Source organism: Dysidea avara, chromosome 1, assembly GCF_963678975.1.
Source record: "Dysidea avara chromosome 1, odDysAvar1.4, whole genome shotgun sequence".
NCBI classification, from domain to species: domain Eukaryota; kingdom Metazoa; phylum Porifera; class Demospongiae; order Dictyoceratida; family Dysideidae; genus Dysidea; species Dysidea avara.
This window is the reverse complement of record NC_089272.1, coordinates 52,848,727-52,860,848: the sequence shown is the minus strand read 5'-3', so window position 1 is coordinate 52,860,848 and position 12,122 is coordinate 52,848,727. Positions and strand designations below refer to the sequence as shown.

The 12,122-nt window shown below is 37.0% G+C and overlaps 1 protein-coding gene across 1 annotated transcript; it reads right to left on the bottom strand.

Moving 5' to 3' along the window:
• Positions 1-8,111: 8,111 nt before the first annotated feature.
• On the bottom strand, positions 8,112-10,660 carry LOC136247429 (uncharacterized). The gene is made up of 2 exons (XM_066039149.1): positions 10,447-10,660; positions 8,112-9,364 (listed from the first exon to the last, which is right to left on the bottom strand). The coding sequence occupies exons 1-2, from the start codon at positions 10,658-10,660 to the stop codon at positions 8,112-8,114; spliced, it is 1,467 nt and encodes a 488-aa protein (XP_065895221.1).
• Positions 10,661-12,122: the final 1,462 nt, after the last annotated feature.

Here is a 12,122-nt window from a genome sequence, read left to right as displayed (position 1 = left end):
TGCTTATCATTTGGTACTAGTATTCAGTTCCTTTGTTATAATGAATAAGTAAAAAAAGAAGTATAGCGCACTCATAGTTTATAACAATTCTGTGTAGTGCCATATATACCAACGTGCTGAAAGTGAAACTAGTATACCTTTGGACCAAACAATGGTATTCTGTGTCCTGATGTAATGCACTAATACAAATGGGACCATGAAGAAGTGTCCTGATTATCAAGATGTCCTGTATTGGTGAGGCGCCCTGATTTCAGGGGTCTTAATGTGTGTATACTGTACACTAAGACAAATGGAACAATGGACTGATTATCAAGGAGTTGTTTATGGTATGAAAATTATTAAAATATTAATGGTAATGGAAGATAGAGTTTACTAAAAGGTAAGTAAAGTACACTTGTGCTGTGGCAAGATATTTTGTTTGAAAAGACATTTAGACAGTTATTGCAATAAAACACTTCCCACAAAATCTAAAGCCATAGGAAATTTTTCACAGGACCACACTGAAGATTGCACATGGTCTATAATATGATGTAGATGAAAACATCTTTACTAATGGCAAACACTTCAAGACACAATAGAGGAGTGATATATGTATAGCTAGATGTCTGCGGACGGACAAATACAGTTTGATAGCTATGTCAACCACAGTAGAGTACAATAGAGGTTTGAAGAACACAAGGGTGCACCTGTGACAATTTTAAAGTCTTTTAAACAGCATTTAAACCCTGCTAAAAGTGTCACAATCAAAATTAGTGCATAAACAAATGTACTGTATCCGTTCAATGGTTCAAAGGGTGCATTATTTGAATGACAAGCAAAGTTAGAATTTTGCACATGCGCAACCTGCTTATATTAGCAAGCAGAAGACTACAAGAATCTGACTGCTCATCATCCCATGAACAGTTTTCGCCGTGGGCAGTTACACATGAGACACTAGAAAGTAATGGAAGGTGGAAGCCATTAGGTGTCTGACAAGCCAATTAGCTCATGCCCCACGAGTGACCACACCTACTGATAATCACGAAGTACAGTTGGGACAAGCTGTAGTGGAAGGACATTCATGAGTTGTGTATTGCTTGCTGTAAGGTTTCTAAACAGCAGCTACATCTTATTGTGTTCTGCCATATCTAATTAAACAGACACACAATAGTGTCGATGTGAGAAATTAACAACGACTATTGTTTAATGAATTAAGCTACAATACACTCAAAATTATGCCACCTGCATAATATCTAGCTAACTGTAGCTATAGCTACATACAATGCTCACCAAATTAAAGTTTCGAATGTTGCACTCAAACCAATCAACATTCGGCGTTTATGCACTAATCAAAATACAGCAGCCTACCAGGCTGAAACCGGCAATGTAAATCATTACTATCAAAGTTTCTAAGGGCCGGGCTATCTTTACAGCAACAGTTCTAAAGATCCTAATCTTACTTGAAGTTAGCTCATAACCGGATGAAATACTTAATTATCCATAATTACAAGGGATAACCACTAAAAATTACAACTAATTAAACAAAGAAATAATTGAGGTGGAACTATACTTGTCTCAAGTACATATAACATGATAATGCGCTTATCAATTGTAACCCCCAGTACGGGATCCATAGGGGGATTATAGGGTATTTATACGGGGGTTCACCTACAAAGTTACCCCCAGTAGTGGGGCTTTTGATACAAGCATTTTTTATAACAATTGAATTGTGTAGCTATATTTAGTTAAATCACATGACGTTGATCCGTAGCCAAACCTTAATGTGTATTTCAAACCTTAACCTTAACGTGATCATGGAGTAGGGGAATACCTCGGGAATATAGGGGGTAGGTAGGGGATTAGACAAACACTTAGGCCCCAATAGTGGGGTTATTGTTCTTGCAGGGTGTCAAATCCCCAACTTGTCCCCACATGGCCCGTACACTGTTAAAAATGGCTTGTTACATTAACACCAAAGATGGTTATATTTGGTACTGTGCCACAAAAATTTACAGGAATTAACAAGTTTGGGTACCAATTATAACCACTCAGAGTGTTAATTTAACAAAGCCACTAGGGACCCGCCGATTATGCTTATAATTTTACCTATTATGCTATGCTGCACTGCTCAAAAATTCACCTATTATGCTTAAATTAATGTTCAATATTTACCTATTATGCTTGATTATGCTCAATGTTCATACCTTAGTTCAAATGCTTTGCTACTAGTTTAACACTGTATATAGAAAAAAAATTAGTGGCTGGAGCATAAATAATAAATTCCTGCTGCATATGTAAGAGAAAAGATCGATATACTCGTCAGTTTGATGATTGTTCTATTAGAGTTACTGACTGCTCTATTAGAGTATATCGATCTTATTTTGCAATTGTCATTTTCCAGCAAGAATTTATACTATCGTACAAATATTTAACCTATTATGCTGGCATTATGCTCAATGCTTTCAGGTACCTATTATGCTCAAAGTTATGCCAGCATAATCGGCGGGTCCCTACAAGCCTTCCTCGAGATCCAACAAATTCTGTGACCTGCTGTTTCAACTTAATCTCACCCAGACAGTAAATGAACCCACACATAACCTTGGAAACATACTTGACTTGATAATTACCAACAATGAAGATATCATCGATAATTTGAATGTTCACCCTCAACATTACAAACCTATACCAACTGACCATTTTGTCATTTCATTCACTATTATGTTTCCAATGGAACATATCAACTTTTCTAACACTTCACAAATCATTTTTGATTACTCCAAAGCTAATTACCCTGGACTTATTAACTTTTTGTCACACATTGATTTCTCTATTTGTGAACACTTACCAGACATTGATTCCATATGGCATTTTATTACAAACAGTATCATTAGAGGAATGCATATATTTGTGCCGAAATTCAAATTAAAGTCCTCACAATCTCCTAAATGGTTTACATCCAACATACGGCACCAGATTAAGTGTCTTCGCACTTTAAGAAAGAAGTACAAGTCTCGTCCTACTGAACACAATCTGCTCCGTATCAAAACAGCTGAAGAAACCCTTCAGGCTAGCATCCAACAAGCTAAGGCCAACTTTGAAGCAAAACTGGTGAGCAATTTTGCTTTTAGCAATGACTCTAAAATATTCCAGTATGTGAGAAACCTTACCAAATCTGCTTCCATCCCTTCCACAATATTTTATGACAATACTTCTGCCTCTCAAGACTTTGACAAAGCTAATTTATTTAACAAATACTTCTACTCAGTGTTCTCTCGAAGTACTTATTCCCTTCCTGATTTTGAAAATATGCCCCAAGCAAGTATGTCCCTTGACTCAATTTACATCTCTGAAGAAGACGTTTACGATGTATTATTATCTCTGGATCCTCACAAGGCAACTGGTATCGATGGAATCAGTCCAGCAATTCTAAAACACTGTACATCTGTTCTAGTCAAACCTCTGCACTATTTGTTTTCATATGCTATCCACTACTACTCACTACCTTCTGAATGGCAAATTCACTGTATTACTCCTATCTTTAAATCTGGTGACAAAAACAGTGCCACCAACTACAGACCTATATCTTTGCTTTGTGTTGCATCAAAAGTACTTGAACGATTAATATACAACAAAGTTATAGCCTCCATTTCCAATGTCATCTCTATGTGTCAATTCGGATTTATGAAAGGCTGTTCAACTTTACAACAACTTCTCATATTTTTAAACAGTATTCATGAACACTGTAAAACTCAAACAGATGTAATATACTCAGACTTTGCAAAAGCATTTGACAGAGTTCCCCACAATGAATTACTTTTAAAACTCTGGAAAATCGGTATCACTGGCAATCTTTGGTGGTGGTTTAGATCTTACCTCAACAACAGACAGCAATGCGTTCGCCTTAATGGTTCATATTCCACCTTCTTACCAGTCCTATCAGGTGTGCCTCAAGGGAGTATTCTAGGACCACTTTTATTTCTTATCTACATCAATGACTTATTTTTATCTGTCCGTTCCTCTAATGCTCTCTCCTTTGCAGATGACACAAAATGCTATAAACAAATTCTTGAACATCTAGACTCCATACAACTTCAACAAGACCTTGATTCAATGGCAAACTGGTCTAGATATTGGAACCAATTTTTTGATACCAGCAAGTTTATACATCTATCATTTAATACAAAATTCCCCACATCCTATTTCATAGACGACACTATAATCAAAACTAGTAGTACTCACCGTGACCTCGGTGTCATTTTATCAACTGATTTATCTTGGAAAAATCATTATAACCATATATCAGCTAAAGCCTATAGAACCCTTGGACTACTGAGACGTACCTTCAGCCACTCAGTTGACATTCCAACCAAGAAAACTTTGTATTTAGCATTAGTTCGATCACAATTACTTTACTGTTCTCCTTTATGGCACCCCTACCTTATTTGCGACATCTCTGCTTTAGAAAGAATCCAACGCCGGGCAACCAAATTTATTCTAAATGACTATGTAACCGATTACAAAACATGTCTTATCAAACTTAACATACTACCACTGATGTACACCTATGATCTTTACGACATACTTTTCTTCGTAAAATCAATCCAGCATCCATCTAATCATTTCAATATCAGTAACTATGTCAACTTTTACCGCAATCCTACCAGATCCTCCACCAGTAACAAGCTTCAACACAATTTTACATCATCCAACAAACAAAGTAACTTCTACTTTAACAGATTACCAAGAACCTACAACAGTCTACCAGTACTTGACTTAAATCAACCTTTTTCCACCATTAAATCACAGTTACTCAAGATCTTTTGGCAGCATTTTACAAACAATTTTAACTCTGACAATCCTCATAGTATGCACTTTGTTTGCCCTTGTAGTACCTGCTCCAAGTCTCCTCGCCCACCAAACTTCAGCAGTAATTAATTTTTTTTTTCTTCTCGCTCTCTCTTAAAATAAGTACTTAGCTATATAAGTAAGTTTATTATTAAATACACATGTAAGTTTTAAAATTATAGGATAGTTCAACTACACTGTATATACCAAATGTAAATGTATGTAATAACCTTAGCCAGCTAACTTAATTTCATTGTAATTTTATACATTCAATTGTAAATGTAAGTTGTACGTATACTTTTTCTGGCTGTGGGCACCAGTTGCCCACAGACCATTAATGCAGGCCTTGCCTGCATTAAAAAGCAGTTAAAATAAAAATAAAAATAAAAAAGTCACTTTTAACAGTGTACTGGGGGGGGGTCTAACATTGATAGGTACACAAGTATCAAGACCAAGATTCAGGTGGTACATTCATAAACATGGTTGATGATTTAAAAGAAAAATGGTGAGCTCAAGGAGAGATTTAATGTATCTTAGGTTCCCTGGGCTAGTGGTAAGTACCTCGTACAGGTTCTGCCTTCTGTGCACCTCCAGTATCCAACTGGCAGCTAGACTTCCAGGTGTAAACGTATTAAAGTAACTTGATTCAGGCACTGATACAGTGTGTGCGTGAAATCTCACCTTCATCATTTTCGTCGTTAATCACCATGTACCAGTTACCGCCAAACAACAGAACAAGAAGGAGAGTATTGTTCACGTGGCACAAGTACGCATCAGTGAAGTTTCCAGTGTTGCATAATTTTGTGGTTACAATATTAATCACGTGATCCCGTAGGATGTCTGTACATAACGAAACCCATAAAATACTACCCAGGAGTTTGTTGTCCCAGTATTATTCATGTATCGCAGGGAGGCAAAGCTCAGTCTGTTATTTATTTATTTATTGATTAGAAAACACCCGACAGGGTTTTTACGCTAACGTACGCATAAGTGCCTAGTTTAAGTTACAATAACATAAGTGCCTATAGTTTAAGTTACAATAATGATTAGTACTAAGTTACAATAAGTGCTAAGTTCAGGGGCGTAGGGAGGGGGGGTTCAGGAACCCCCCTGTAAAATTTAGACTTCTGCAAGCAGGATCCTAACACACCATTTAGTGTGGCAGGACAAAATGAGTGAGCAATATAGTGTAATGGCACAGCACAACAATTGATAAAACTTACATTCATCTCTCAGGGAAGGATTTACAGAGGTAACATGAGCCCTCTTCAAAACTTGTTAAAAAGATCGATATACTCTAATAGAACAGTCAGGTATATACTCTAATAGAGCAGTCAGGTATACTCTAATAGAACATGCATTTAAATATCCATGTCCATATGAAGTTTTTCAGACATTCCAACATTAAATGCAAAACTTAGCATGACCTTATACTGCTATAGCTTTGGTGTGCAGTGTTTAAAGATATAGAGCTCCAGTAATTTATCACTTGTGTTATGCAAAATGAATTCATGCTATGCATATTTGTATAGTTATATTGTTTTGATTGTCATTTGTATCAGTGGATTCATGGCTCCTATACCACAGTGAGATATAACCATCACTTACAGATTACTATATGTGTCTCTATGTGTTATGCTGTCTGTTTCCACTAGGTGACTTTATCTAGAACTACCTTCATCCCAGGGGCACTTAATGCATCATAATTAATGTACTTTTTGCATGAAATATAGCAATTTGCTGAGTTTTGATTTATTAAAATATTGAAAGTCTCTCAGCGGCTTCTAGTAACTCAATGCTGGTGCTGGAACCCCCCTTCAAAAAATCCTGGCTACGCCCCTGAAGTTACAGGTTACAATTAGTGCTAAATTACAGTAAGTTGTAAGTTACAATAAGTGCTAGAATTACAATGAGTACTAAATTACAGTGAGTGCTAAGTTACAATAAATACAATAAGTGCTAAGTTATAGTTATAAAGTAGGAGTAGTTGATTGTTTAAATGTTTCAAGATCAATGGTAGATAGATTTGGGATACATAGATCGTTCCAATGGGGAATAGTTCTGGGTAGGAATGAATAGAGATACGTGTTTACTGAAGATTGTATATGATTCAATTTCTGATCATGATGGGCTCTGGTAGCAGTTTGATTTAATGATGGCAGACAGCAATTTGGGACCAGTAATAAATGATTAACTATCTTGTACAATAGGATGAGGCGTGCTTGCTTTCTGCGTTCTTGTAAAGATGGCCAATTTAGTTCATTTAACAGTCTGTGATACTGTCACGGTGGTGTCTGTTCCAAGGCTTATTTAAGACGAAACGAGCAGCTCGATGTTGAATCATTTCAAGTTTAGAAATGTCATTTTGGTGGTGTGGGTCCCAGATGGCACAACAATATTCGATAGATGGTAGCAGAAATTGTTTGTAGGCATATTCTTCGAAGTGTTTATGACAGGAATGTAAATTTTGCTTTAGGAAACCAAGTGATCGATTTACTTTGTTGCATATGTAGTCAATGTGATCGTGCCATGAAAGTTTATTGTTCAAGTAAACTCCAAGATATTTAATCTTTTCTACTGATTTCAAAGGCACTCCATTCATTTGATATGTAAATGTTTTGGTGGTATGGTGTGTGGTAACTTGTAAGATGTTGCATTTAGACACATTAAAGTCCATCTGCCATTCATTTGCCCATTTTATAAGAGTAGTTAAGTCATCCTGCAGAATCTTCTGATCACTTGGTGAGTGTATAGGCCTATAAATTAAAATGTCATCTACAAACAGTCGCAACTCACTATGTATGTTTGTAGTTATGTCATTGATATATATTATAGGAAAAGGGCAGGTCCAAGAACTGAGCCTTGGGGGACACCAGATGTTATGTCACAATATATGGAATAATGGCCTTCTATTACTACTTGCTGTGTTCTGTTGTGTAGAAATGATTCAAATCATTCCAGCAAACTTCCTCTCACTCCATAATACTCCAGTTTGTTTAGAAGTCGAGCATGTGCAACCTTGTCAAAGGCCTAGCCTTGGAGAAGTCTAGTACTGCCAAATCTACCTGTAGTTAATTGTTGCTTTGTATGGCTATATCATTGACAGTCACAAGCAGTTGTGATTCACAGTAGTGATGTTCTCTGAAGCCGAATTGATTTTCTGTTAAGATGTTGGTTGACTCTAGATGTTTCATTAATTGGCTGACAATGATGTGCTCCATGGTTTTGCAGATTACTGAAGTTAGTGATATTGGACGGTAGTTTTTGGGATCTGATTTGTCTCCTTTTTAATAAACTGGTGTGACATATGCATGCTTCCATTGAGTTGGTAATCTACTGTAGCTCAGAGACTGTTGGAAGATATGGGTAAGCATAGGTGATATCTCTGCTGCTGTGGCTTTTAGGGCATAAGGGTGTAACTTATCAGGACCTGGAGATTTGTTTGAATTACCTTCATTTAGTATATTGTAAACTCCTTGTGTGGTAATCTCAAAATGTGGCATAGATGGATACAGAGAATTGGACTTAGAAGGAAAGTTATCAAATTGTTCTGTGTTAAATGTAGATTTAAAATGTTCATTTACGATATTTGCTTTATCTATTGACTCTGTTATAGCTTCACCATCAGGACCTTTTAAGGTAGTAATTCCTATAGTATCTTGTTGTTTAGCTTTAATATATCTCCAGAACAATTTGTTATCGTTTGAGGATGAAATAATGTTAGTAATATAAGCCCTGTGCTTATGTTTTAACATTTGACGTACTTTACGTTGTAAATCTTTGCATTCTGACCAATCTGAGTCTCGCTTGTGAAGTTTAGCCCTCCTATACACTCGTTTCTTTTTTCTTATTAGGTGTGTGAGTTCAGCTGTCATCCAGGGGAGACGAGTATTTTTACGTAGTGTTTTAAAAGGGACATGATCATCTATAATGTTCTGAAAGTTTTCTTGAAAAAAGGACCAGTTTTCATCGACAGTTCTGACTGAGGTGCTGTTTAAATTAAAATATTCATGTGACAGATCAGATAGTCTACTTCGTATTATGTCCCAATTTGCTTTTTTGTAAAGAGGTACTCTGCGTGGCTCTTGCTTTTGTTGATAAAATGAGACAGATAGACTGACCAATATGGCGTCGTGGTCACTAAAGCCAGGTATGGAGTTACAAGTGGAGATGATATTAGGGTGAGATGTAAAACACAGGTCTAGGATGTTTATGCCACGGGTTGGAAAGTTGACAATCTGGTTGAGATGAAAGTCTTGTGAAAATGTTAGAAGTTTTTCTCGGAGTAATCTAGATGTGTATGACTCTGTTGATAAGAAACCATGTTCCCAGTCTATGCCAGGACAATTGAAATCACCTCCAATAATAATCTTGGTGTGAGGATGTTTCTCCTTGATTTCACTAAAATTTTGCACTAAGTCATCAAATACTGTTGGTGGAGAGTTTGGTGGATAGTAAAACGATCCAATTATAAGGTCATCATAGCTTTTAATATGCACTTTGATCCAAACAATTTCCAAAGGCGACTCTATAGTTATTTCTGAAGTTGAAAAAGTGTCTCTGATCAAGATAAATACACCACTACCATGCCTATTTCTATCCTTTCTGTATATATTATAAGAATTTGGAAATATTCACTATTTAGTATGGTGTTTTCAAGATGAGATTCTGATCCAAGCAGTATGTCAATATTATGTGTTGATAGGAAGGCTTCCAGTTCTGCCTGCTTATTGTAAACATTACAAAAGTTTGCGATCACTAGAGATATTTCATTATGATTTGAATGTTCTTGATTTGTTGCATTACGGTTGTGGTTAAGGTTAGTAGGTGTAGGATAATGATTTGGATTTGCTAGTCATGAGGTTGTTCCAGTTTGATCCATTTCAGTTTCAACAGAAATGGATGATGCTGAGCTATTTTCAGTAGTGTTGACCTGTGGTCCATATCTTACAAAGTTTTGGTCGATGACTTTTCCATGAAGTAGTTTTCCCACAAAGATTTCATTTTTTCGGATAGTAATATATTTGCGATTTGTGCCTTGTTGTATATTTATTTATAAGTCTCCAGCGTTCCTGTAAAAGTATGGATTCGATCTTTCTCTCATCCTTAGACATATCAGCTTTGATGATGACAGGTTTTTTTAACTAGGTTTCTGTTTGATAAAATAGTACTGACATCAATCCTGCAAAGAAACTTCACTAAAATGGGTCTTGGTCGAGTTTGGCTTGGGTCAAATTTCCCCAGTCGATATAGATCTTTAATTGATGCATTCTGGATAGAAGAATCCACAGAATTTAGTACAGGAAGTAAGTTGAGTAGGTCATTTTTGGTTCTATCAGGCTTAGCGGTTTTAGGGGGAGATTCATTGATACCATACACAACAATATTCATGCTTCTGTCATCTGCAGTTCTCTTTACTGGTATGTTAGTAGCTAGTGGCATCTGCTTCCTGAACAGATGTAGGAGTATATTTTGTGACAGAAGACTTTAATGATGTTATGGTTTCTGTCAGTGAAATGATGGCAGAGTTGAGATCCTTTATTATATTTGCGAGTTTGGATATTCCATTGTTCTGGCTTACCATCATACAGTACGAACATAAGTATTGTGTGTTTGGCTCACCCAATTTCTCGAAGGCGGGACGAGTCAATCCAACACATTTTCTGTGTAACCAGCCCTGACAATTTCCTTCACAGAACACAGCATCGTCACCCACACAGTGTTCGCCAGCTTCCAAAATCGGCTCTTCGCAGATTAGACAATCAGCTTCGCCGCCTTTAGTCTTCCTTTTGTGTGGAGATGTCCCTTGAAGCTTCCTTTTAGCCCTTAGGCCCATATTCGCCGTGACGGTCTACGATAAGGAGTGTCTTAGCGTCTAAAAGGAGCCTCAAAGATGAAAAGTCTCAGAGGAGTTAACAACAACCATTCCCACAATCGAATTCTATATATATGTTGTCCTGTGTTAGTGCTAGTTCTGACCCTCGGCTTCAGGAATTAGGCCTACGCCTTAGAAATGGTGTTCTACAAAAATCCGTTATAACTAGCCTGGTGCTGCCGATCCTTTTAAGTCGCTCGCTTTTTGATTGGTTGGGCGGCGCTCGCTGTAAAAGGGTCTGGTCACAACGCGCATACTAAACTTGTGCAGCTGGAATTAATTAACGTCTGAATCACGCGGGTTTTGTCACGGTTACGCTATAGAATTGTGGCTTCGAGTTTGACAGCACTGTCAGAGGCGTAGAGTAAATTATCTATTCTCGGACACCATGTATACTCGGACACTCGTTCTCGTAAACTGGTGGACGGAATCCTACGAAAATTGGTGTGGACATATCTTGCATATAGCCTAACTATACCTCAAAGTTTGAGCCAAACCTCTTGTTTGATTGTTGTGTTAGACTACATCAAAGTCGTTGCTCAAAATCATATATATTCTCGGACAAAATTCAAGTATTGTCGGACACCGGTCAGTAATCCTACATCAAATACTTTGAAGACTTACCACCAACACCATCTGTTAGGGCTGTTCATTAGCTATCAGCAGAGCCATAGTTTATTTCTTTCTATCTCATTTGCAGGAAGCTGTGATAGGAAATGTGCGAGCATGTCATCACCTCTATTCTCGGACACGAGCTATCAGCCGGTTCTATTACGCGGTTATACCAAATCGTACGAAAATTATTGTGGACATACTTTGCACATAACCTATCTGAACCTCCAAGTTTGAGCTAAAAAACTTTTATGGTTAGCTAACTAGAGTTTTTTATATTTTAATATTATTATTTTTTATTCCGGCCCTAATGGCACTCCCATCCTCCCCGATCTCTAGCTAGAAGTTAATCCTAATTTAATTTATAAATGACAAAAAGCAGAAAAAAGAAAAGGCAGCTAAACCTACAGAGTATAAAAAGGTAGTTCACTGGAATTGTATGCTATTTAGTAGTTTAAGTCAATGAAAAGTAAAAAATTTTCACCAGAAATAGCTGGAGCCAAGATTCAATCGGACAGTACAGAAACAACGTGTCCGAGAATAGAGGTAATTGCATACTCGCATATCTCCGATCATAACTATCCATAAAGATAATGGAAAGAATTAAACTATGGTAGGGTCCGCAACGCGAAAAATCGATATCCGCCAATCAACTACCTAACTATTGTCATGTGCTAGGCTAAGTGTAACTTGAATAACACCAGCGTGGCAGCCAGGTTTGTCACTTTCTTCTGGTAGAAAACGATAGAAATATCTTAAAATCACGTGATTTTTCGTTGCAGCAGTTCGTAGGGTTCTTCGTATGCCACGA